Source organism: Callithrix jacchus, chromosome 8, assembly GCF_049354715.1.
Source record: "Callithrix jacchus isolate 240 chromosome 8, calJac240_pri, whole genome shotgun sequence".
Lineage (NCBI taxonomy): Eukaryota > Metazoa > Chordata > Mammalia > Primates > Cebidae > Callithrix > Callithrix jacchus.
The window spans coordinates 89,547,238-89,575,107 of record NC_133509.1 but is presented as its reverse complement, the minus strand read 5'-3'; the positions used below and the strand labels follow the sequence as shown (position 1 = coordinate 89,575,107).

Below are 27,870 nucleotides of genomic sequence, written 5' to 3'. Positions count from 1 at the left end.
CTGTCTTAAAAAAAGAAAATAAACATTGGTTTCTAAAAAAAAAAAGGGGGGGGCGGGGAGTCCATGTGGAAAACGAAAAGTTATGAGAAAGAAAAATGATGCAAATAATTCAATCAGATAATAAAACAAAGTTATGAGAATAAAAAGTTTGCTATTGGTCACGAATAGACACATACCTGTTAAAGATATAAATAGACCCAAATGTGTATGGAAAGTTAATGTATATAAAAGTAGAGAAAAGGAGATTTAGCAAATGTGTTAGCACAGTGATATGAATACCAGGAGGTGGGAATCATTGAGGACCATCTTGGAGGCTTTCTTCCACATGATGAGTCTATATACAGGTATTTACTATATTATTATTTCAACTTTTTTATTTTGAAATTTTTCAGAAAATAAAATTAATAAAGTTGATTGTATAAACAGTAAATCATTTTGCATGATACAAAATATTACAGTCAGCTGGGCACAGTGGCTTATGCCTGTAATCCCAGCACTTTGGGAGACTGAGGCAGGCAGATCATGAGATCAGCAGTTCAAGACCAGACTGGCCAACATGGTGAAACCCCGTCTCTACGAAAAATACAAAAATTAGCTGGGCATGGTGGTTTCTGCCTGTAATCCCAGCTACTTGGGAGGCTGAGGTAGGAGAATTACTTGAACCAGGACCCAGGAGGCAGAGGTTACAGTGAGCCAAGATCGCCACCACTGTACTCCATCCTGGGCAACAGAGTGAGACTCCATCTCAAAAACAACAAAACAAAACAAAACAAAATATTACAGTCACAGTACAAATGACAAACTGGGGAAGAAAGTGTGAAACAGTAAAGCAGAGCTAATTTCCATAGTATGCAAAGCGTTCTTACAGATCAATAAAAACCCATCAGAAAGATGAGCAAAGACATGAGCAGACAGTGTACATATAAAATACACAGTTGGGCTGGGCACGGTGGCTCATGCCTGTAATCCCAGCACTTTGGGAGGCCGAGGCGGGTGGATTACCTGAGGTTAGGAGTTTGAGACCAGCCTGACCAACATGGAGAAACCCCGTCTCTATTAAAAAAAAAAAAAGAATGAAAAAGGAAAAAAAATACACAGTTGTTGGCTAGGCACGGTGGCTAATGCCTATAATCCCAGCATTTTGGGAAGCCAAGGCAGGTGGATCATAAGGTCAGGAGTTTGAGACCAGCCTGGCCAATATGGTGAAACCCCATCTCTACTAAAAATACAGAACTAGCCAGGTGTGGTGGCAGGTGCCTGTAGTCCCAGCTACTCAAGAGGCTGAGGCAGGAGAATTGCTTGAACTAGAGAAGCGGAGATTACAGTGAGCTAAGATCGTGCCACTGCACTCCAGCCTGGGCAACAGAGCAAGACTCTGTCTCAAAAAAAGAAAAAAAAAGTAAAAGTACTAGTAATTACAAGTTCTCCATTTTTTGGTACAAGCAATAGAGTGATCACCTTTATTTTTCTCTCTTCCCATGACAGATTATCACCTGTTACTTGCTTATTGAAGTTTTAAGTAATGTTTTGAGTTTTGTTAGTTGTCAATTAATATACAGATTTGTGCCAGGCACAGTGGTGTATGCTTGTAGTCTCAGCTACTTGGGAGGCTGAGCCAGGAAGAACCCTCGAGTCCAGGAGTTGGAGACCAACCTGGACAACATAGTGAGACACTGTCTTAAAAACAGAAACAATAAAACTAATTTGCTTTTATGTCTTGTACATTTATCTGGATGAATTTTGGCCTTTTTTCCCCCTCTTCAAATTCAATTTAATATAAACTTTTGTTTGAATTGTTTGTCTTTTCTAATAGTTACTGGCAATTCCTGTGGAAAAATCTGTTAAGCTATATAGAAGAGAAACTTGGAGTCATCAATTTGATCTTTCGGATAATTTCATCTCTCAGGTAGGTTTTATAAAGCGACACTTTCAGTGGGATATAAGGAGTATTTAATGTGTAGTTTGCCTAAGTAGAGTTGCAGTTAAATATTATTGGAATTGAAAATTCTTGGCTCTTGTATGTGGTCCACCTTCTAACTCATCCTTTCTTCATTTGTTCAATAACTGGATACTAAATAGGTCTTTGCTAGGACCTATTTTAACTTTCTCTGTTGTGAGATTTGATAAAAAGATCTTTTAATTTATAAGTCAAATTTAACCCTTGCATAGTATTAGAATAAGTTACTCTAAAATTATCAGTAGTTAGCCTTTATTTTTGAGTGAGTTTCACTGAGATTTGTGATTATATACTCTGAAATTTTAGAGCAAGAAGGATTATTGCTGTATTTTCTCTTTCTCTTACATGCACACGTATTTTACAGTTAAGGAAATATAAGCCCAGTAGGTCAGCAATGGCTTACTCAAGTTCACTTCACTTACTAGTTTTCTTCATTTTGATTGTGAATGCTAAGATAATGTCTTGAATTATCTCTCTTTCTAAGATAATAACATTTTTTAGATTTTGCTTTGAAAATTGTGCCTGTGGCTGGGCACAGTGGCTGATGCCTATAATCCCAGCACTTCGGAAGCCTGGGCAGAAGGATTGCTTGAGGCCAGGAATCCAAAACCAACTTGGTCAACAAAACAAAACTCCATTTCTACAAAAAAAAAATACTAAAAAATTAGCCAGGTGTGGTGGTGCATGCCTGTAGTACTAGCTACTTGAGAGGTTGAGGCAGAAGGATCTCTTGAGCTTAAGAGTTGGAAATTGCTCGACCTGCATGTCAAATAAAAAAAAAAAAAAAAAGAAAAAAAATTTGGAAATTGCAGTGAGTAATGATGGTGCCACTGCACTGCAGCCTAGGTGACAGAGCAAGACCCTGACCCTAAAAATAAAATTGTGCTAGTATATTTTTTCATGATAAACAAAGTAATAGCTGGTAGTGATACTTGAATATGATTGAAAAATAAGGTTAGAAAATAAGCAAACTTTGTCTTATCATTTGTGTATCAAATATAATTAAAAATAATTAGATTGGGATATAAAAATGTGAATATGGTTGATTATCCTCCAAATTCTTGAAAATAAATGAAAAGAAAATTGAATTTGGTAATGAGTAGTTTGAAATTTTACAAAATCATTATTTATTAACTGTTTTTCTTTACAGACCCTCAATATCGTAACCTGGTCTCCCTGTGGGCGATATTTAGCTGCAGGTAGTATTAATGGTCTAATTATAGTTTGGAATGTGGAAACCAAAGACTGCATGGAAAGGTATGATTTAGTATATCGTTTGTCTCTTCTTTGCTCGTCTCTGTTAGTTTTGTATTTGTTTTATTTTGAAACATTTCAAATCTGCCATCAGATTGTCAGAATGAAAATATAATTAAACTTATTTATAAAAATTATTGTCAAAAGTCATTTAATCTTTTCTAACTAAAATTTACATAAATATATATGTACAGGTTTTTTTTTTTTTTTTTTTTTTTTTTTAGATGGAGTTTTGCTCTTGTTACCCAGGCTGGAGTGCAATGGCGCAATCTTGGCTCATCGCAACCTCCGCCTCCTGGGTTCAAGCAATTCTCCTGCTTCAGCCTCCCGACTAGCTGGGACTACAGGCATGCGCCTCCATGCCCAGCTAATTTTTTTGTATTTTAGTAGAGACGGGGTTTCACCTTGTTGACCAGGATGATCTTGATATCTTGACCTCGTGATCCAACCGCCTCGGCCTCCCAAAGTGCTGGGATTACAGGCATGAGCCACTGTGCCCGGCACATACAGGTTATATATATGTTTTTCTTGACAATATTTTTAGAACCTACTTTTTTACTTTTAGGGTGAAACATGAGAAAGGTTATGCGATTTGTGGTCTGGCATGGCATCCTGCTCGTGGTCAAATATCTTATACTGATGCAGAAGGAAATCTAGGGCTTCTAGAGAATGTCTGTGACTCCAGTGGAAAGACATCAAGCAGTAAGGTAAAAAGTAGTATGGTACAAGTTTCTTCAGAGTGTTTCTGTTATGTGGATTTGGAAGACACCACAAACTGCCTCACTTTCTTGGAAAATTACCTTTCATGTTTACTATAGTAGATGCTGAGTAGTAACCTGTAATAAAGAAAACTACTTACTTATTCAATCTGATGTCTCCAAAGTATATTTTACTTAGAACTTTTTTTCTCTCCATATAATGCCTTTCCAAGGAATACCTTTCATTAAATAGTATTTTGTATCAGGTCTCAGTTTGGCCTACAGACTCTTTCTACTCTGAATTAGCCTTCACTCTTAGAACCACCTGTACACCTCCTCTGCTTAGTCAAACAGCTCTACTGAACTACTTTAAAGGCAGCTTGTTTTATACCTTCTTGCTTCTGTGCATTATTCACCCTACATGGCAGATGTACCTATTTATATTTTTAGTTTAGACTTCTGGTTGCAGATTGCAGACTTAATACATACATTTATCTCTGTCCATCCTGAAATCGCTATTAAAACGACACTAAAGGCATTTTCTTAAATGCATACTCCCATAAGGTTAAAGAAGACAGTTGAAGGGATGCGTATTAAAAAAATTTTGAGGTCTGGTGCAGTGGCTTATGCCTGTAATCCCTGCACTTTGGGAGGATTGCTTGAGCCCAGGAGCTTGAGATCAGCCTGAGCAATATGGTGGGACCCCACCTCTACAAAAAATAAAAAAATGTAAGTTAGGCAAGTGTGGCGGTGTGTGCCTGTAGTCTCATGCTTCTACTCAGGAGGCTGAGCTGGGAGGATCACTAGAGCCAGGAGATTGCGGCTGCAGCAAGCTGTGATTGTGCCACTGCACTCCAGCCTAGATGACCATGAGACCCCATCTAAAAAAAAAAAAAAAAAATTGGAGGCAAGAAAATGGATGATTGGAAACTCAGTTCAGCCTCTCAAAAAGTTGAATTCTAAAATTGTAGCGCCTGGAAGCTGAGGTGCTACTCAGTTTGCCTCACTGAATCCCCAGAGATTCAGAATTTGGTAGCACTAGGTACTCCTAAAAATGGGGCTGAAAACAGGAGAGGCGATTTTAATAAGCAAGTAGATTCCTTTAGTCTCAACATCTGTGTTCAAAGCTGGGTACCTGCCCTCCCCCATCTTCACATGCATTTGGCACAATGTTGGAGACTTGATTTTTAGAAAAGGTAAAACAGAGACTGTCCTTGGTCTAGGGACACTGGTTACAGTTGAGTTGTCTTGGGTAAGGGGTAAATACTGTACTGAAAACAAGATTAAATGAAAGATTAGACACTTGAATGTTGAAATGACCATCTCACTTCTACTAGGTTCCCAGGACATTGTCAGCCAGTCTTATGCTTTTCAGGCCAGAAATTGGAAAAATCATCTTGGGAAATTTGTCTAAGAGAAAATATGTAAAGAGAGAGTTTCAAAAAAAAAAAAAAAAGAGAGAGTTTCTTAACTCCAGGAAAAAAAGTTGTAAAAGAAAGGAAAAGCCATCAGAATATATACCTGTATAAAAAGATAAAAATAGTGCCAACCACTTGGGGTTATTGGGAAGATTAAATGAATTATATATAGTTAGAGCAGTGTCTAGCACACTTCATAAGTTTGGCATTATAAGTATTGGCTATTATTTTTATTATTCAGTCATGAATAGCATTTACATGATCGTAATAACCTAAATACTGTATATTGGGGGAATCATAAAGAGGATATATCTATCTGTACTGGGAGAATTGGGATTGGAGAATAGTGTACATGCAGGTGTGGGGGTTGAGGTGGGCACCAGATCCTCATCTTCCATAGATGGAACCCACTTCCCAGGCTCAAGCAGTTCTCTACCTCAGCCTCCCAAGTAGCTGGGATAATAGGCGCCCACCACTACACCTGGCTAATTTTTTGTATTTTTAGTTGAGACAGGGTTTGCTACGTTGGCTAGGCTGGTCTCAAACTCCTGACCGCAGGTGATCCACTTGCCTCGGCCTCCCAAAGGGCTAGGATTACAGACATGAGCCATTGTGCCTGGCCTCCCCATTTTTTAAATAAGTAAATCCAGATAGATTAGATTAGATTAGATAGATAGGTAGATAGATAGATAGTCATCTTCTAGAGATAAAAAAATCCAAAAACAGGTTTTTTTCCAGCTTGAGTACATAAACTTTGAGGACTATAAATGGAATGGTTAAATATCTTATTATAGCACTTAGTTATTAATTTACTCATATCAAATACTTTTCAATATATGGATTTAAAAATACTTTTTTATTTTATTTTCTTAAACACCAGTTTTCAGAGCACAATTGTGTTTACTTCCATTTAAAAGGTCTGTGAGAGTTTGGGTGCGGTGGCTCACACCTATAATCCCAGCACTTTGGGAAGCCAAGGTGGATGGATCACCTGAGGTCAGGAGTCGAGAACATGGTGAAACCCTGTCTTTACTGAAAATACAAAAATTAACTGTGTTTGGTGGTGCACACCCGTAATCCCAGGTATGCAGGAGACTGAGGCAAGAGAATCACTTGAACCTGGGAGGTGGAGTTTGCAGTGAGCCGGGATCATGCCACTGCATTCCAGCCTGGGTGACAGAGTGATACTCTGTGTCCAAAAAAATTAAATATGGCCAGACGCGGTGGCTCACGCCTGTAATCCCAGCACTTTGGGAGGCCAACGCGGGTGGATCACGAGGTCAAGAGATCGAGACCATCCTGGTCAACATGGTGAAACTCCATCTCTACTAAAAATACAAAAAATTAGCTGGGTGTGATGGTGCGTGCCTGTAATCCCAGCTACTCAGGAGGCTGAGGCAGGAGAATTGCCTGAACCCAGGAGGCGGAGGTTGCAGTGAGCCAAGATCATGCCATTGCACTCCAGCCTGGGTAACAAGAGCGAAACTCCATCTCGAAATTAAATATGTAATTAAATAAATGAAAATAAAAGGTTTCCTGATATGATACTTTTTTTTGTGTGTGTGTGACAGAGGTTTGCTCTTGTCTCCCAGGCTAGAATATAATGGTGCAATCTCGGCTCACTGCAACCTCTGCCTCCCCAGTTCAAGCTATTCTCCTGCCTCAGGTTCCCGAGTAGCTGGGAATGCAGGCATGTGCCACCACACCCAGCTAACTTTCATTTTTAGTAGAGATGGGGTTTCTCCATGTTGGTCAAGCTGGTCTCAAACTCCCAACCTCTGGTAATCTGCCTGCCTTGGCCTCCCAAAGTGCTGGGATTACAGACGTGAGCCACTGTGCCTGGTGCAGTACTTTTTAATCTGTTAATGGTGTTCTCGTTAGACTTTTAGACCAAACTGAATTTCCATTGGCTTAACATTTGTACAGTTTTTATTTATCCTATAGGAGTAACTTGGGATCTTTGCAGTGTGTCTACTTACCATTTCACTTTTTAAAGTGATCTAAAAATTTATTTATTTTGAGACAGGGTCTCACTCTGTTGCCCAGCCTGTAGTGCAACAGTGGGATCATGGCTCACTGCAGCCTCGACCTTCCAGGCTCAGGTGATCCTCCCATCTCAGCCTCCCAGGTAGCCAGCACTATAGGCACATGCCACCATGCCTGGCTAATTTTTTGTGGAGATGGGGTTTCACCATGTTGTTCAGGCTGGTCTTGAATTCCTGGGCTCAAGCAATCTACCGGCCTTAGGTTCCCAAAGTGCTGGGATTACAGGTGTGAGCCCCCAAGCTGGGACTCTGTTGAATTTCTTTGCCGTGTTTTTCTATTGGTTCTATCACTTTATTTTTATAAATATCAAAACACTAACTGAGATAATATAAAGAAAATATATCTTATATAGTATCTTGTTCAAAATAAAAGTAAATAGAATGTCTTAAAATATAAGAGACTTCACAGGGACTTTATCATATTAATATGACTTCTTTTCTGGGGAATGGCGTCTGAGGAATAAAACATTATTTTATGTTTTGACGTAATATTTGTTTACATGTCAGTCCCTATCCTACTATCCCATCCCCAGACTAGAAGGCATTTGAAATAAGGACCGGGTCTTATTATGTAACTATAAATACAATTCTCATAAATACATTTACTAATTAATCTTATCTGTTCAGTGAGTTTTCTATTTGGCAGAATTTATAGGTACATATTAAAAGATTACCTTTTTAGTAATTGGGTTTTTCTAAATCGTTCACTTTTACTTTCTTTTTTTTTTTTTTTTTCTTGAAAAATGGAGTGAAACGGATACAGAAAGAGTAGAGAGATGAAGAGAGAGGGAACTGTAAGGACATTCTTTGAGCTCCTCAATCTTTTTTTTTTTTTTTAATATATATTTGAAAAAATAGAGACGGGGTTTCTCCATGTTAGTCAGGTTGGTCTCAAACTCCCAACCTCAGGTGATCCGCCCGGCCTCCCAAAGTGCTGGGATTACAGGTGTGAGCCACTGCACCCAGCCAGGACTTCAACTCAGATCCAGAACAAGTAAACTCAATAAATATTTATAGAGTTCTCCATTTTAAATACACAAAATATTGATTGGCCATTATTAATACCCATTTTTAGAATGAAGCAATATTCCTGTTCACTTTTACTTTCTAATTTGTATTAATTTGTTCAAGGTATCTAGCAGAGTGGAAAAGGATTACAATGATCTTTTTGATGGAGATGATACGAGTAATGCTGGTGATTTTCTAAATGACAATGCAGTCGAGATCCCTTCTTTTTCAAAAGGGATTGTGAATGATGATGAGGATGATGACGACCTCATGATGGCTTCAGGTCGTCCTAGACAGCGAAGTCACATCCTAGAAGATGATGAAAACTCATTTGGTAAGAACTTGACTTTGTGCATGTGATTATCTACCCTGTTGATTAATATTTTGGGTTTTTTATTAGAACTATTAAAGTCATTATTAAATTTGTAGAATGTAGCTAAAGTAGTGCTTAGAGGAAACTTTATAGCATTAAATGTTAAAGAAGGTTTCAAATCTATAATCCAAACTTCTGCTATGGCAGACTAGAAAAAGAAAACTAAACCCCAAACAAATAGAAGGAAGGAAATAATACAGAGCAAAAGTCAATAAAATTGACAAGAGAAAAACTATAGAGAAAGTCAGTGAGATCAAAAGCTGGTTCTTTGAAAAGATCCATAAGGCTGCGTGTGGTGGTTCATGCCTGTAATCCCAGCACTTTGGGAGGCTGAAGTGGGCAGATCACTTGAAGTCAGGAGTTGAAGACCAGCCTGGCCAAAATGGTGAAACCCTGTCTCTACAAAAATACAAAAATTAGCTGGGTGTGGTGGCGCATGCCTATAATCCCAGCTACTCAGGAGACTGAGGGAGGAGACTCACTTGAACTCGGGAAGTGGAGATTGCAGTGAGCCAAGATTACGCCACTGCACTCCAGCCTGGACAACAGAGCAAGACTCCATCTCAAAAGAAAAGAAAAGATCAATAAAATTGATACATATCTATCATGATGAAGACAGAGAAAACACAAATCACTAACGTAGAGAATGAAAGAGGGGTGGGTCATCACTATAGATCCATACACTTGTGCCACCAGCCATATGTAGTTGTTGAGCACTTGGCTAGTTCCAATTGAGATATGTTATGAGTGCAACCAGATTTTTTTTTTGAGGTGGAAAAAATCCTTTATCCTTTTCCACTCTGCTAGATACCTTGAACAAATTAATACAAATTAGAAAGTAAAAGTGAACAGGAATATTGCTTCATTCTAAAAATGGGTATTAATAATGGCCGATCAATATTTTGTGTATTTAAAATGCCATTCTATTGCCAAGGCTGTAGTGCAGTGGTGTGATTTTGACTCACTGCAACCTCTGCCTCCTGGATTCAAGTGATTTTCATGCCGCAGCCTCCTGAGTAGCTGGGATTACAGGTACCTGCCACCATGCCCGGCTAATTTTTGTATTTTTAGTAGAGATGGGGTTTCACCATAGAGTGCAACCAGATTTTGAAGACAATATGAAAAAAAGAATGTAAAAATCTTGGAACATTTTTAGTACTCAGTACATGTTGAAATGGTAATATGTATTTTAAATGCACTGTGTTATTAAAACTATGGATGTTTCTTTTTACTTTTTAAAAATAGCTATTAGAAAATTTAAAATTATAACTGTAACTCAACATTATGTGTCTGTATGACAGCGCTACTATTGATATCAAAGGGATAATGACAATATTATGAATAACTTTGTGCCCATAAATTTAACAACTTAAATGATATAGACAAATTCTCTGAAAGACCCACAAACTACCACACTAACTCAAGAAACAATAGATAACCTGAATAGTATTGTAGATTTTGAAATTTACAAATTGAGATTGTAATTTAAAATCTTCAAATGAAGTACCTATTGTAACAACTTACATGCTAAAATAATGCTTGAACATTATCAAGTAAAATGCCAATGTACAGTGCTACGTTGTGCTGTTTAAAGTCTTAAAGAGTTTATAGAACAGCAGTCCTCAAATGTTTTGGTCTCAGTAGGCTTTATACTCTAAAAAATTTTGAGGACCCTTCAGAGAGCATTTATTTATACAGAGTTACGTCTGTTATCATTTACATATTAGAAATTAAAATTCAAAAACTTAATAATTAAATTAAAAATTAATTAAAAATAAAAATAAACTTATGTAAACATGAATAATAATTTTTTATTAAAAACAAAAAAGAGTGGCATTGCAATCTTTGTAATGTCTGTCATATAGGACAGCTGGATTCTCTCATCTACTTCTGGATTAAGTCTATTGCCATATGTTGTTTTCGTTTTTGTTTTTTTGAGATGGAGTTTTGCTCTTGTTACCCAGGCGAGAGTACAGTGGGGTGATCTTGGCTCACCGCAACCTCCACCTCCTGCATTCAAGCAATTCTCCTGCCTCAGCCTCCTGAGTAGCTGGGACTACAGGTGTGTGCCACCATGCCCAGCTGGTTTTTGTATTTTTCATAGAGATGGGGTTTCACCATGTTGACCAGGATGGTCTCCATCTCTTGACCTCGTGAACTACCTGCCTCGGCCTCCCAAAGTGCTGGGATTACAGGTGTGAGCCACTGCGCCCAGCCTGTTTTTGTTTGAAGTATATGAAGAAAATTTGGCCTCACATAAATATGTAATTTGAAAAGGGAGAAGTATTTTAAGAAATCTTTTAGTAGCACATTCAGTTAATTGTGGATATTCTTTGATGTTGCACCAAGACTCAGAAGATCATTGTTTCCTAAAGATTACTTGCAAAGTGTAATCTGAAAACTTCAGTGAACTCTTACAACTCTGTTATGTTAAAAATTCATTGGTTTGGCTGGGAATCCTCCTGGATTGCTTGAGGCCAGGAGTTCAAGACCAGCCAGGGCAACACAGTGAGGCTTCCTCTCTACAAAAAAATTTAAAATTACCCAGGTGTGGTGGCATGTGCCTGTAGTCCCACCTACTTGGGAGGCTGGGGTGGGAGGATCTCTTGAACCTGAGAGATTGAGGCTGCAGTGAGCCATGATTGCAACAGTGCATTCCATGTGGGGCAGCAGAGCAAGACCCTGTTTCAGAAAAAACCAAAACAGAACCAAAAAATTCAGTGGTCTGACTTGAATACTGAATGGATTTTTAAAAATCATGTTTAGTTTTGTAACATATGAATTGATAATATTGGTTCACTGAAGTTTATGGATCTTCCTTATATTGGCACTTATATAATATAAATTATATTGGCTTCTGTTGTTTTTAATTAATTAATTTTTGTTTGTTTTTAGAGATAGCATCTTTCTCTGTCACCTAGGCTGGAGTGCAGTGGTATGATCATACTTCACTGTGACTTTGAACTCCTGGGTTCAAGCAGTTCTCCCATTCGGCCTTCTTAGTAGCTAGGACTACAGATGCATGCCACCATGCCCATCTAATTTTTTATTTTTTATAGAGATGTAATCTTGCTTTGTTGCCCAGGCTGGTCTTGAACTCCTGGCCTCAAGCAATCTTCCCTCCCCGGCCTCCCAAAGTGCTGGAATTACAAGCGTGAGTCACAGCACTTGGCCATAAATTCTATCTACTAGTATTGATACCAATCTTATCAGCAATTTCTAAATGTTAGAAAGTTTTGAAGCTAATAATGGCAAATAGAAGCTTCCCAATATCTTAATTTTCACTTGAAAGCTCAAATTTTATCATTGGCAACAAATTCTGTCAGTTATTTTCTTAATTGACAGGCTTATTTCATTCATTTCCAGGAAAATGTTTGCCAAAGATCCAATTCTGCATAGCCATAGTTTATCTGGCATTTGTTTTTTATGTAAAAGCAGTGTTCTGTGAAAAAAAATCAGTTAGTTCAGCTTACAACTCAAATAATTGCATAAGTGCTTTTTTTCAAGACAACCATCACTTCTCATTTTAGCATACAGAGCTTTTTAAAAAAAATCTGTATAAGTGTCAAGATTTAATAAAATTAATATTTTAACTACAAGTGAGTAGTGGTTAACAATGCATTAAGTACTAATTCAGTCTGGTGCCACTGCCTTGATTTGTGCCAGGGCACCAGGAGTTTTACCCACCATTGCTTTTGCTCCATCACTGCATCTCTTCAACATGGTGAAAGAGGCAAATAGCATGTCAGTGTCATTGAATATGAATGAAAAAGTTACTAGATTCTGTAATGCTTTCCTTTTTCCAAATCACTGGTATTCATGATTCCCTTAATTATAATCTTTTGTATTGTAGATATTTCAATGCTAAAAACTGGTTCTAGTCTTCGCAAAGAGGAGGAGGAAGATGATCAGGAAGGAAGCATTCACAATCTACCACTTGTAACATCCCAGAGGCCATTTTATGATGGACCCATGCCAACTCCCCAGCAAAAGCCATTTCAGTCAGGTTCTACACCCTTGCATCTCACTCACAGATTCATGGTAAGCTTTGGATCTACACTTAACTTCTAAGTAGGTTTTCAGCATTTTTTTCTCATGATAGGTAATTTTGTTGGATAAAACCTATTTTTTAAAACTTTGAGTAGCTTGGAGCACTGATTGACTATAGTTTTGTGGTTGGTTTATAGCTCACAGTTTTAATCTCATTTCAACCTTATTGAAAACGACATTAAATAAAATTCTTCTTTGCAAAATGACATTAAATGAACATAAGTAAATATTACTATCTTGCAGTACTTCTTGGCAACACTTTCAAACCGTATTTTTTATATTCATTGTTAATTAGAAGATTATACTGATTCCAAAACACTAATAAGGAGGTGTTTTCTTAGAAGGCAACTACTAGTATAATATATTAGAAGGTGGAAAGTACAATGAAGGAAAAAAATCTTCTCCTTTTCCTCATACCACCACCCATTGGAATGTAAGCTACACAGAATAAAGATTTTTTATTTGTTTACTGATATATTCTTAGGATTTGGAACAAGGTATGATATAGTACACATTAAATACATATTTCATGAATAGATAAATGAATATATTAGCTTTTGCCTTAAGTTTGAGGTCTTAAAAAGTTTAGTATTTCTGTGTTGGTTATATGACATTTTCTACTCTGAAGATTTTGCCTTTTAAAAAGTATAGGCCTGATATTTATGCAGCCAACAAACATGAAAAAAAAGCTCATCATCATTGGTCATTAGAGAAATGCAAATCAAAATCACAATGAGATGCCATCTCATGCCAGTTAGAATGGCAATCATTAAAAAATCAGGAAACAACAGATGCTATAGAGGATGTGGAGAAATAGGCTTTTATGCTGTTGGTGGGAGTGTAAATTAGTTCAACCATTGTGGAAGACAGTGTGGCAATTCCTCAAGGATCTAGAACTAGAAATACTATTTGACCCAGCAATCCCATTACTGGGTATATACCCAGAGGATTATAAATCATTCTACTATAAAGACACATGTACACATGTTTATTGAAGTACTGTTCACAGTAGCGAAGACTTGGAACCAACCCAAATACCTATTGATGATAAACTGGATAAAGAAAATGTGGCACATATATGCCATGGTATACTGTGCAGCCATAAAAACAGGTGAGTTCCGTCCTTTGCAGGGACATGGATGAATCTGGAAACCATCGTTCTCAGAAAACTAACACAGGAACAGAAAACCAAACACTACATGTTCTCACTGATAAGCAGAAGTTGAACAATGAGAACAAAGGGAGGGGAACATCACACACCAGGGCCTGTCAGGAGGTGGGGGACAAGAGGAGGGATAGCATTAGAAATACCTAATGTAGACTGATAGATTGATGGGTGCAGCAGATTACCATGCACATGTATACCTATGTAACAAACCTGCATATTCTGTACATGTATCCCAGAACTTAAAGTATAATAATAAAAAAGTATAGGCCTGGCATAAATTTTTATGTAAAGTTTAAGGGTAATGATTAATAATAATAAAAGTTTTTATTTCCATCAGTAGTCATCAAGTTATAGGTCTTAATTTTTTATTTGTGTCAATATTTTATTTATAGTTACTCTAAATAAAATATTGGCACTAATTTTATTAGAAACTTTAGGGCCTAGTGTGAGCCTATAATGGACAGCAGAGGAAGATAAATTTTCCAAGTGGTATAAATTTATATTGACTAGACCAGGCTCAGTGGCTCACACCTATAATCCCAGCACTTTGGGAGGCTGAGGTAGGAGGATCATTTGAGGTCAGGAGTTGCAGACTAGCCTGGCCAACAAGGTAAAACACCACATCTCTACTAAAAAAAAATACAAAAGTTAGCTGGACATGGTGGCACATACCTGTAACCCCAGCTACACAGGAGGCTGAGGCAGGAGAATTGCTTGAGCCCAGGAGGCAGAGGTTACAGTTAACCGAGATCATGCCACTGCACTCCAGCCTGGGTGACAGAGTGAGACTCTATCTCCAAAAGAAAAAAATGTATGTTTCCTTAAAGTGTGTGTGTGTGTGTGTGTGTGTGTGTGTATTTTTTTTTTCTTTTTGAGACAGAGTCTTGCTCTGTTGCCAGGCTGGAATGTAATGGCATGATCTCAGCTCACCGCAGCCTCCGCCCCTCTGTGTTCAATCAGTTCTCCTGCCTCAGCCTCCCAAGTAGCTGGGACTACAGGTGCTCACCACCAGACCAGGCTAACTTTTCTATTTTTAGTAGAGATAGGGTTTCACCATGTTGGCCAGGATGGTCTCTACGTCTTGACCTCATGATCTGCCCGCCTCGGCCTCCCAAAGTGCTGAGATTACAGTCGTGAGCCACCACACCTGGCCAAAATGTATATATTTATTCTATCATAAAATAACTACTTAGAACAGGAAAAAGGTCTGTTGTTATTTGCATTTATATTTGTAAGACAACTCAATTTTTGAAATGTTTCTTTTGAGGAATTTAATTGGTTGGTTGTTCAAAGGCCAAGTATAATGTAATTTTAAAGTAACAGTCATGTAATTTATTTTTAAATATTATTAAAACTGCATTTGCTAATTAATAAGTATATATGTATCTTCTTCTCATAAAGGAAATGATAAGTAATTGTATCTCTGGTTTTACAACTCCTGTCAGAAACTCTTTAGAGATAGTTGAGATGTAGTAGCTCCCAAAACTTAAATCTTACTACGGATTGAATTATAATATTTGTTAATTTGTACTACTGTGGCCTACTGATTCTAGGAGCGTTGGTTTTTCTCAGACTTATATTTAATCTTACCTGTTTGTAGGTGTGGAACTCTATTGGAATTATTCGCTGCTATAATGATGAGCAAGACAATGCCATAGATGTGGAGTTCCATGATACCTCCATACACCATGCAACACACTTATCAAACACTCTGAATTATACAATAGCAGATCTTTCCCATGAAGCTATTTTGTTGGCATGTGAAAGCACTGATGAGCTAGCAAGGTAAACTCAGCATTATTAGGAAGAATTTGGTACAGTTAAATTGTTGGATACAGTTGTTGAAATTAAAGACAAAAAGTTAATAAAACAAAATTTATTTTTTGTAGTCTGAAATTTCAGAAGGAAGAGTTTGGTACAAACACCAGCACATCCAAAATACCTCAGAACATATGTCTGTTTTTGCCCTAATGGTTCCCTCATTACATGCTCTAACTACATAGCAAAATGACATGGCATGATTAGTAATGCAAGAGAGATGGGATTTTTTTTTACATTATTAAGTGTTTTTTATTACTATTATAAGAGTAATGTACATTCACTATAAAGAAAAAAGAACAGTATACAATAAAGAAGTTTCAGAAAATGAAAACTCCTCCCAGAATTCTAATCTCACGTATAACTATTAACAATTTCGTATGTATCCTTACAGATTTATTTCTATGAGAACCTCCCTTATTTTAATTTACTTCATTTATTTATTCATTTATTTTTATTTTATTTATTTTTTTGAGATGGAGTCTTGCTCTGTCACCCAGGCTGGAGTGCAATGGCATTATCTTGGCTCACTGCAACCTCCGCCTCCTGAGTTCAAGCGATTCTCTTGCCTTAGCCTCCTAAGTAGCTGGGATTACAGGCATGTGCCACCACACCTGGCTAATTTTTGTATTTTTGGTAGAGATGGGATTTCACCATGTTGGTCAGGTTGGTCTCGAACTCCTGACCTCAGGTGATCCATCTGCCTTGACCTCCCAAAGTACTGGGATTACAGGCATGAGCCACCACATCCAGCCTAATTTATTTTATTGAGATGTAATTTATTTACAATAAAATGTACCGGATTTATGAATTGACAAAGATATACAATATACACAGATAACTACTACCACAATCAAAATACAGAATGTTCTTTATCATCTGAAAATGTTTTCTTATATCTCTTTGCAGTTAGTTCAACCCTAGCTTTGGCCAACTAAGTGTAAATCTTTGTCACTATGAATTAGATTTTAAATCTCTCTTTGAGGCCAGGCAAGGTGGCTCACACCTGTAATCCCAGCACTTTGGGAGGCCAAGGCAGGCCAGTTGCGAGGTTGAGAGATCGAGACCATCCTGGCCAACATGGTGAAACCCCATCTCTACTAAAAATACAAAAATTAGCTGGGCATGGTAGCATGTGCCTGTAGTCCCAGCTACATGGGAGGCTGAGGCAGGAGACTCACTTAAACCTGGGAGGTGGAAGTTGCAGTGAGCTGAAATTGTGCCACTGCACTCCAGCTTGGCAACAGAGTGAAACTCTGTCTCAAAAAAAAAAAAAAAAAAAAAACCTTTCGAAAAAGCAGGAAAAAAAAACAGGAAAAACAAACCAAAAAATGTACTAGTTGCCAATTTGCTTTTTCTACTCAATGTTTTTTTGGATTTTACATGTTTTGATTAGTAGGTAAGTAAATAAATAGGTAGACAGATGTTGACAAAAAAATTATGATGGAAAAGCAATGGGTGGCAAATGCTTGTTTTTTAAAAGAAAAGAAAATAATTTTTCAGGTTTTTGTTATTGCAGAGTGCTTTTTTTTTTTTTTAAGAAGAGAAAATTTTTTTTAGCTTTTTGTAAATCACGAGGTTGTCCTCTTGATCTCTTCAGCTGGTCATAGTACTGATAAACTTCATGAATTTTACTATCTTCTATGTGACTTGAAATTTGTATCCTTTGGGCTGGGTGTGGTGGTTTATGCCTATAATCCCAGCACTTTGGGAGGCTGAGGCCAGAAGGTCACCTGAGGTCAGGAGTTTGAGACCTAGCCTGACCAACATGGCGCAAAACTCCATCTCTACTAAAAATATAGCACTAAAGGTGTCACCCACCTTTAGTCCCAACTACTCGGGAGGCTAAGGCAAGAGACAGGAGAATTGCTTGAACCTGGGAAGCGGAGGTTGCAGTGAGCAGAGATCATGCCACTGCACTGCAGCCTGGGTGACACAGCGAAATTCCATCTCAAAAAAAAAATTTGTATTTAAGAATAATAACATATATATATGTATGTGCAAATAAAAAGGCTAGAAAGATGTCAAGCAGGGGTTAGTAATCTCATTGGTAGTATAATGTATTTTTTTTTCTTTTTCTTGTTTTAGTCTTCCATATCCACTTTATTTTTGCAGTGAGAGAACTGTTGCTTAATATTTTGATGCTTTTTCCTCTTTTAAAACTTGATTGTGGTTTTATATACATTTATAATACAAAATCACACTTGATAGATTTTAGTCTTTTTTTAATTAAACATTATGTTGTGAGCCTTTTCCTGTATATTTAAATATCCTGCAAAATATGACTATTAATGGTTTTCATATAGTTTATTTTAAGGGTATTTCATAATTACTTTTTTTTTTTGAGATAGAGTTTCACTCTTGTTGTCCAGGCTGGAGCACAATGGTATGATCTGGACTCACCACAACATCCACCTCCTGAGTTCAAGCGATTCTCCTGCCTCAGCCTCCCGAGTAGCTGAGATTACAGGCATGTGCCACCATGCCCAGCTAATTTTGTATTTTTAGTAGAGACGGGGTTTTTCTCTGTTGATCAGGCCAGTCTTGAACTCCTGACCTCAGGTGATCTGCCTGACTCAGCCTCCCAAAGTGCTGGAATACAGGCATGAGCCACCATGCCCATAATTACTTTTTAAAAGTAATTTCTTATACTAGTGTATAATAGAAAGTAAACTATTTGGTTTTGTTACTGAATATCATGATTACTTATATATATAAATATTATCTGAACGTTTGATTGTTTCTGTCTTGTTTTAATTTTTAGCAAGCTTCACTGCCTGCACTTTAGTTCTTGGGATTCCAGCAAAGAGTGGATGATAGACATGCCTCAGAATGAGGATATTGAAGCCATATGTGTTGGTCAGGGATGGACTGCTGCTGCTACTAGTGCCCTGCTTCTTCGATTGTTTACTATTGGAGGGGTTCAAAAAGAGGTATTCAGCCTTGCTGGGCCTGTGGTGTCAATGGCAGGACATGGAGAACAGCTTTTCATTGTTTATCACAGAGGTAGATTTTTTTCAGTCTTTTATAATTTTACTATGACCTGAAGTAAAATGGAAATTACTTGAGCTTTTTTGCTACTCTTTTTGTCTTGGATTATATACTTCTTTTTGAATTAGTGTAATCTTAAAATGTAGAGAATTTTGTTGTGTTCACTATTAGCAATAAAAATGAAAATGTTTTATTAATAGAGCGATATTACAGAGACAATTCCAAGATGGAACTTGGTTGATTCCTTTCATGTCTAAATCTTATCAGTTGGTAAGCATAACCAGAGAACTTTTCAGAGTTGAAATTCCACAAAAATAACTTCTAGTAGAAAGGACCAAAATAACTCTGAATGTGACTTTTTAAAAGTTGCTGTCTCCTTTTCCTCCCCTCATGTCTTTCTTCAGTCCCCATTACTCTGCTGACTGATCTTATCAAGGTAACTGATAATCTCTGTGCTTTTTTAAAAAATAATTCCTTTGAAAATTTTTCTCTTGATTTCTGTGACTTCACACTTTAAATATTTTTCCTCACTGGCAGCTCCCTTTTTACTTCTTTGTTGGCTCTACCTTTTAGCTGGAGTTTAGCCCCTTTTTCTCTACTACTCTATAGGTCAGGATCTTTCAGTCTTTTTGCCTGCTTTGCCACAGTATGAAATAGATTCTGGGCCAGGCACGGTGGCTTATGTCTATAATCCCAGCACTTTGGGAGGCTAAGGTGGGTGGATTACGAGGTTAGGAGATCAAGACCATCCTGGCTAACACGGTGAAACCCCATCTCTACTAGAAATACAAAAAAATTGCCAGGCGTGGTAGCATGTGCCTGTAGTCCCAGCTACTCAGGAGGCTGAGGCAGGAGAATCGCTTGAACCTGGGAGGTGGAGGTTGCAGTGAGCCGAGATTGCACCACTGCACTGCAGCCTGGGTGACAGAGCGAGACTTCATTTCGGAAAAGAAAAATAGATTCTGGACCGGGCATGGTGGCTCAGATCTGTAATCCCAACACTTTGTGGGGCTGAGGTGGGAGGGTTGCTTGAGCCCAGGAGTTCAAGACCAGCCTGGATAATAATAGCAAGCCCCTGTTTCTATTTAAAAAAGAAAAAAGAAGAAGAAAATAAATATATTCTGTATTACTGTTCTATAAATATCTACAAATGTATCTGAAAAGTCCCATGGACAATATTTACTCTTTGATTTCAGTTTTAAATTTTTTTTATTTATTTTTTTTGTTTTTTTTTTTTTGCTTGTTTTTTGTAAATTTTTTTAATTTAATTTTTTAAAATGCTAGTTGCAACTTTAAATTGATTCCATGACTCATAGGTCAAAATATGCAGTCTGAGAAACCACTCTGTGAATTTTATCAAAATCCATGGTTTTAAGTACATTTCAGTGTCTATGACTTTCAAGCGTACCCTCTCCTTGTATCTCCAGACTTACATATCCAGTTGCCCACTCAAAATCTATTTAAAGTTTGGACAGACATTTCAGACTTAATTTGCTCACAATAAAAACTTGATTTTTTTTCCTTCCAAACTTACTTCTTACGTAGTTTCTCCATCTTAGTAAATGGCCTACTAGCAATCTAGTGGCTGAAGCCAAAAATCTAAAAATTATCCTTGATTTTTCTCTTTCCCTGTCCCCTGAATCAACTCCAATAGTAAAATTATGTCATCATGTAAATTCTTTGGAATAACACATTCTAAATTTGTCTCTTTTCATTTATTCTGCTAATATCCCATACAACCTAGATGTCATCTCTTGGACTGTCATAGTAGCCTCCTAAATAGTCTTTTAGCTTCAGTTCTTGCCTTTTAAGGTCCTCCACACAGCAGTCTAGATGATCTTTTAAAAACATAGAGCAGCCAGGTGCAGTGGCTCATGCCTGTAATCCCAACACTTTGGGAGACTGAAGCGGGTGGATCACGAGGTCAGGAGATCAAGACCATCCTGGCTAACATGGTGAAAACTCATCTCTACTAAAAAAAAAAGCCAGACCTGGTGGCATGCACCTGTATCCCAGCTACTCAGGAGGCTGAGGCAGGAGAATCGCTTGAACCCAGCAGGTGGAGGTGGCAGTGAGCTGAGATTGCATCACTGCACTCCAGCCTGGGCCACAGAGCAAGACTTTGTCTCAAAAAAAACAAAACAAAACATAGATCATGCCCCTCTTCTCAAATCTCTCTGACTTTACTTCACTTTTCGAATCAAAATCAAACTTCTAATAGCTGTCAAGGTGATCTTCCGATCCTGCATAATCTGACCTTTGCCTGCCTCTTTAACCTCATCTCTTACCATTGTTTCTCATTACCATGTCTGGCCATACTACCTGTTGGTGTTCTTCGAGCCCTCTGTTCTTCCTATCTTGGGACTTTGCATTAGCTGTTCCCTCCATCCACTATTGTGTTCCTTCCCCTAATGTGGAGGCAGGCTCCAGCTTGCAGTTCATGTCTCAGCTTCAACTTTACTTTCTGAGAGGCCACTTCTGTATAACATTATTTTGACTTTTTGATAACTTTTTTTGTTCTTTTTGTATTTTTTAATCTGTCTTCTACCTGAAATTTGAATTTAATGAGAGCAATGACTTTGTTTATTGTCATGGCCCCAGTATCTAGGCCAATGCTGGTGTGTAGTAAGCTCTCTGTAAATATTTCTTGAGTGAATAAATGCCCATTTTTAAGGACTTTATGTGAATAATCTATGTAACATATTACTCTGTATAACCTTTGATGCCTGATTTATATTTACATTTTCTCATTAGGTACAGGATTTGATGGGGATCAGTGCCTTGGAGTTCAACTACTAGAGCTGGGGAAAAAGAAAAAACAAATTTTGCATGGTGACCCTCTTCCTCTTTCAAGGAAATCCTACCTTACATGGATTGGGTTTTCCGCTGAAGGCAAGATAAATTTGTTAAAAAATATATATATATATATAAAGCATTAAGACATTTTTCAAGAAGAAAACTATTGTATTATTTTATTCCTAATTTCTTTAAAGATAAATTATTTCTGTTTTATATTTTAAATTTCTATTTTAATATGTTGGCAGAACTGGGAACTGCAATCTTTAGGCAAGGTAGCCATTGTTTTATATACAAGATCTTTTTTTTATTTTTATGTTCTCTTGAGACAGGGTCTGGCTCTGTTGTCCAGGCTGGAGTGCAGTGGTGTGATCTTGGCTCATTGCAACCTCCACCTCCTGGGCTCAAGCCATCCTCCCACCTCAGCCTTCTGAGTAGCTGGGACTACAGGCGTGTGCCACCATGGCCAGCTAATTTTTGTGTTTTTGTAGAGACAGGTTTTGCCATGTTGCCCAGGCTGGTCTCAAATTCCTAGGTTCAAGTGATCTGCCCATTTCAGCCTCCCAAAGTGCTGGATTTACAGGTGTGAGCTGCTGCACCTGGCTGAGATCTCTTCTCATGAGAATTGTCATTAGAAAATGTATAAAGAGGGAAATAAGGCTGAGCACGGTGGCTCACACCTGTAATCCCAGCACTTTGGGAGGCAGAGTCAGGTAGATCACAAGGTCAGGATTTCGAGACCAGCCTGGACAAGATGTTGAAACCCTGTCTCCTAAAAATACAAAAATTAGCCAGGCACGGTGGCAGTCACCTGTAGTCCCAGCTACTTGGGAGGCTGAGGCAGGAGAATCACTTTAAACTGGGAGGCAGAGGTTGCAGTGAGCCTAGATCGTACCACACTGCACTCTAGCCTGGGCCACAGAGTTTCAAAAAAAAAAAAAACAGGTAAAGAGGAAAATACATTTTTCTGAAAGTTTATTAGATAGCAAGGAGGTAACACAAATCAATGATTAATTCTGTCTTTTCCTGAAGATTATACACAAAACTTAGAATTTTCTAGAACTTCACTGTTTACTACAATAACTAGTAGCTATGTGTGGCTATTGAACACTTGAAATATGACTAACTGAGAAGTATGTATAAAATACTCTAGATTTTGAAGACTTAGTATGAAAAAAGAATATAAAGATTTCAATACTTTTTTTTACATTGATTACATATTAAATGATAATATTTGGGATATTTTCGATGAAATAAAATGTATTATTGACATTAACTTCATCCTTTTTTTCTTTAAAAATATTTATTTTTGGCTAGGCATGGTGGCTCATGCCTATAATCCCAGCATTCTGGGAGGCTAATGCAGGAGGATCACTTGAGCCCAGGAGTTCAAGACCAGACTGGGCAACATAGGGAGATGCCATCTCTAAATTATTATTATTCTTTATATTAGGAATAAATTAAGAGTCTTGCTCTGTCACCCAGGCTGGAGTGCAATGATGCAATCTCGGCTTACTGCAACCTCTGCCTTCGGGTTCAAATAGTTCTCTTGCCTCAGCCTCCTGAGAAACTGGGATTACTGGCTTGCGCCACCACATCTGGCTAATGTTTTTTTTTTTTTTTTGAGACAAATTCAGTGGGGCAGTCTCGGCTCACTGTAACCTCCGTCTCCTGGGTTCAAGCAATTCTCCTGCCTTAGCCTCCTGAGTAGCTAGGACTACAGGCATGCACAACCACACCTGGCTAATTTTTTTATTTTTAGTAGAGATGGGGTTTCATCATGTTGGCCAGGATGATCTTGATCTCCTAACCGCATGATCCACCCGCCTCGGCCTCCCAAACTGCTGGGATTATAGGCATGAGCTACCACACCTGGCCAATTTTTGTATTTTTAATAGAGACAGGGTGTCACTATGCTGGCCAGGCTGTTTGTGAACTCCTGACCTCAGGAGATCCGCCTGCCCTGACCTTCCAGAATGCTGGGATTTCAGGGTGAGCCACTACATCCAGCCTAAAATGTTGTTGTTGTTGTTGTTCAGTTACTGTCTGAGCAACAGATACTCAGCCTTCTGAGTAGCTGGCACTAAGAAATTAAAAATTACACTTGTGGCTCACCTGATATTGCTATTGGATAAGTGCTATTTTAGACCAAATTCTAGAGGCTTATGACAGATAGTTTGAAAGACATTGAGGAGTACCTTATTTCATATGTTTTCGTGTTTGTGATTTTTTTTGAGACAGAGTCTTCACTCTGTCACCCAGGCTGGATTGCAGTGATGGAATCTTAGATCACTACAACCTCTCCTTCTGGGTTCAAGTGATTATTGTGCCTCAGCCTCCCGAATAGCTGGGACTACAGGCACGCGCCACCACGCCTAGCTAATTTTTGTATGTTTAGTAGAGACGGGGTTTGGCCATGTTGGCCAGGCTGGTCTCAAATTCTTGACCACAGGTGATCCACCCACCTTGGCCTCCCAAAGCGCTGGCATTACAGGTGCTAGCCTGTGCACCTGGCCTGCGTGTACCTTATTTTAAATCACCTGTCAACCCTGTCTCATGTGGACTTGAATAGTTCTCTTTTTGGAGATTCATGTTCTTCATTTGCATTACTGGAAAATTCACTTTTTCTTTAAAATATCAACCATTTCTAGATGTGTTTTCTGTTGGGATATTAGTCATTCAGACTTTAATAATATGAACCATTCATAACTTCCATTTGTATAGCCTTTTTTCTCCCAAGTACCAATTAGATCCAGACCCTGAGGAAACTAATGTTTTCAGAGTAAGGGGGTTATGAAGCCACAGATAAAAAAGGGATAATCCGATAATTTGTCACAGATTTCCTGAGTTGGAAGCAGAATAGGTGGAGAACAAGAATCCTTCCCTGTTTCCTAGGTAAGAATTGCTTAACTAGCAACTGGGGACAGAACAGTGATGAGGCCATCAAAGAGAAGAGAGAGAAAGAAGAATACTAAAGATAAATTTCATAACGATTACCTTGTATCAGGTTTTGGTCATTTTTCTAAATGTTTCTCAACCAGTAGCCTTCTGATTCATGTTTAATTTTTCACTAAAATTGGCTTTAAAATTATTGTTATCTTCCAGCAGGTGGCATAGTTTTCCCTGAAACTCAGTTTTTCATTTTATTTGTGTAAATTTTAGTCATATCAAATCCAATACTCTATGGTTAAGTAAATTTTACAGTATTTTTAATCTTAGATTATGCGCTTCTGTTTTGTGTTTGCTTTTGAAAGGAAAGTTGAATCCTTGGTATGTATAATATATTTGAAATAGGGTTTCTTTAACAATATGTAGCCATGTCTCCAAATGATTTCTTTTTCTGTTGTGGTTTAGGTACCCCTTGTTACGTGGATTCAGAAGGAATCGTTCGAATGCTTAACAGAGGACTTGGTAATACATGGACTCCTATATGTAATACAAGAGAGCACTGCAAAGGAAAATCTGATCACTACTGGGTGGTTGGTATCCATGAAAATCCCCAGCAACTAAGGTGGGTTATTCAAAGAAGTCTAAAGTTGACTCTTTTTTAAAAGTACTTTGAAATTCTTTTTCTGAGGCTCTTTAACTGTATTTGTCTTTTATCTTAGTCCAATTACTTGCTTTCCATAGTCACTAAATTAAGAATTTGTTCATATTCACTCTGAAGTTTTCAGTCACTTGCTTTATTTGAAACATATTGAACAAAATAGAAATAATTAAGGTGACCCTACCATCGTTTCAGCCACACAGGGAGAGGAATTCTGGTTAAACATGGATTTTCATCTTTTATTATCTTTTTTTTTTTTTTGAGACGAAGTCTCGCTCTGTCACCCAGGCTGGTGTGCAGTGGCATGATCTCTGCTCACTGCAGCCTCTGCCTTCCAGGTTCAAGAAATTATCTGCCTCAGCCCCCTGAGTAGCTGAGATTACAGGCATCCACCACCACGCCCAGGTAATTTTTTGCGTTTTTGGTAGAGACAGGTTTCACCATCTTGGCCAGGCTGGTCTTGAACTCCTGACCTTGTGATCCACCTGCCTTGGGCTCCCAAAGTGCTGGGATTACAGGCCTGAGCCACTGTGCCTGGCTTATTATCTTTTATTTTAATAGAATAATAATAAATATGAAAGTAAAAATAATAATTAATAAAACATTTAAACTGAATATATATTCAATTGAGAATTGAAATATATAATTAATAATCTGCTTTTTGAGATTTTTTTGCTTAATTATTATAATAGAAGAAAGGACTAATAGAACTTTTTTTTTTTTTGAGACACCTTTCACCCAGGCTGGAGTGCAGTGGCGTGATATTGGTTCACTACAACTTCCACTTCTCGGGTTCAAGCTGTTCTGCTTCAGCCTCCCCAGTAGTTGAGATTACACAGGCATGCACCACCACATCTGGCTGATTTTTGTATTTTTAGTAGAGATGGGGTTTCACCATGTTGGCCAGGCTGGTCTTGAACTCATTACCTCAGGTGATCCACTTACCCTAGTCTCCCAAAGTGCTGGTATTACAGGCGTGAGCCACTGCACCTGGCCCTGGACTAATAGGATTTTATGTTGATTCATGTGCACATTAAAGTTTGGGAAGTACTGCTGCTAGCACATGTAAGAAATGATATATTGGCTGTGCGTGGCATGGGATATCTTTTTAGGGTGATGAAAATGTTCAGAAATTAGTGGTGATAGATGCACAATTCTGTGAATATGCAAAAAATGACTGAATTATGTACTCTCCCTTTTTTTTTTTTTTTTGAGTCAGAGTCTCACTTTGTCATTCAGGCTGGAGCGCAGCGCTGCAATTATGGCTCACTTCAGCAGTGACATCCTGGGCTGAAGCAACTCTCACCTAAGCCTCCCAAGTAGCTGGGACTACAGGTGTGCACCACCACACCCAGCTAATTTTTGTAGAGACAGGGTTTCACCATATTGCCCTAGCTGGTCTCAAATTCCTAGGCTCAAAGGATCTTCCCACCTCAGCCTCCCAAAGTGTTGGGATTACAGGCATGAGCCACTGTGCCTGACTGAATTGTATACGTCCCATATGTTATAGCTGGTACATTCTGTGTGAACTCAACATCATGTGAATCATATCTTGATGAAGCCGTTATCAAAAAGGATGAGGACACAATGTAATGATATAGAAAAATCTGCAAGATGTGTTTAGTGAAATACCGTTTGTGTAAAAGTAGAGAGAATAAGAATATATAATTATATTTGCCTTACATATGCGACATAATTCCTAGAACAATAAAAAGGAAACTAACAATACTAATTACCTCTCAGAAACTCAGTGGATCGTATAGGAGACTTTTCTATTTGTTTTTATACTTTTTGAGCGTGTAAATTAAGCATGTAACTTTGAATTACTGGTTCAAAATTTAAATAAATTGAATTTTTAAACAAAGCAGCATTTCAGTAAACTAAATCAGATAAGGCCAGAAGTTAAGTTCAAGAAGACTTCTTTGAACCAAATTATTTCTCATAGAAGACAGTAAAAAAGTAAATAAATAAATAAAAAAGTTCAAGAAGACTTCTTAATTTAGCTACATGGAGGTTAATGGTGAATCTGATAAAAGTGATTTTAATGGCGTGATAAAATGTTAAGTTCCAGATTGAGGTGGGCATGGGAGGTAAGGAAATGAAAGTAGAATATGGTGATAACTTTTTTCAAGAAATTTGACTATTGGGCCATGTGCAGTGGCTTACGCCTGTAATCCCAATACTTTGAGAGGCTGAGGCGTTAGGAGTGCTTGAGGCCAGGAGTTCGATACTAGCCTGGGCAACATAGTAGGACCCAGTTTCTACAAAAAAAATTTTTTTGATTAGCCAGGCATGATGGCATGCACATATGGTCTCGGCTACTTGAGAGGCTGAGAGGGGAGGATCACTTGAGCCCAGGTCAAGGCTATAGTGAGCCATGATCACTCTTCTGCACTTCTGCCAGGCGATAGAGACCCTCTCTCAAAAAAAAAAAGAACTTGGGAGTGAAGAAGAGCAAAGATTTGGGGTGGCACCTAAAGGAGGATATAAAGTCTTTAAGGAATTTTTTTTTTTGAGACAGAGTCTCGTCGCTCTGGTGCCACGGCTGGAGGGCAGTGGCGCAATCTCGACCCACTGCAATCTCTGTCTCTTGGGTTCAAGCAATTCTGCTGCCTCAGCCTCCCAAGTGGTAGCTGGGACTACAGGCGCCAGTCACCACTCTCAGCTAATTTTTTTTTTTTTAGTAGAGACAGGGATTTACTATGTTGGCCAGGCTGGTCTTGAACTCCTGACCTCTTGATTCACCT

The 27,870-nt window shown here is 38.1% G+C and overlaps 1 protein-coding gene across 4 annotated transcripts in view; it reads left to right on the top strand.

Moving 5' to 3' along the window:
- Window positions 1–27,870, top strand: part of WDHD1 (WD repeat and HMG-box DNA binding protein 1) — an 82,154-nt gene that overhangs the window by 23,421 nt on the left and 30,863 nt on the right. For all 4 annotated transcript variants that reach the window (XM_009006064.5, XM_009006063.5, XM_002753972.7 and 1 more), the window contains exons 8-16: window positions 1,814–1,906; window positions 3,108–3,214; window positions 3,777–3,918; window positions 8,504–8,714; window positions 12,607–12,794; window positions 15,572–15,756; window positions 18,554–18,795; window positions 21,535–21,672; window positions 24,931–25,087. In XM_009006064.5, the coding sequence (XP_009004312.1) occupies window positions 1,814–1,906; window positions 3,108–3,214; window positions 3,777–3,918; window positions 8,504–8,714; window positions 12,607–12,794; window positions 15,572–15,756; window positions 18,554–18,795; window positions 21,535–21,672; window positions 24,931–25,087 (1,463 nt within the window). The remainder of the gene's footprint in view (window positions 1–1,813; window positions 1,907–3,107; window positions 3,215–3,776; window positions 3,919–8,503; window positions 8,715–12,606; window positions 12,795–15,571; window positions 15,757–18,553; window positions 18,796–21,534; window positions 21,673–24,930; window positions 25,088–27,870) is intronic.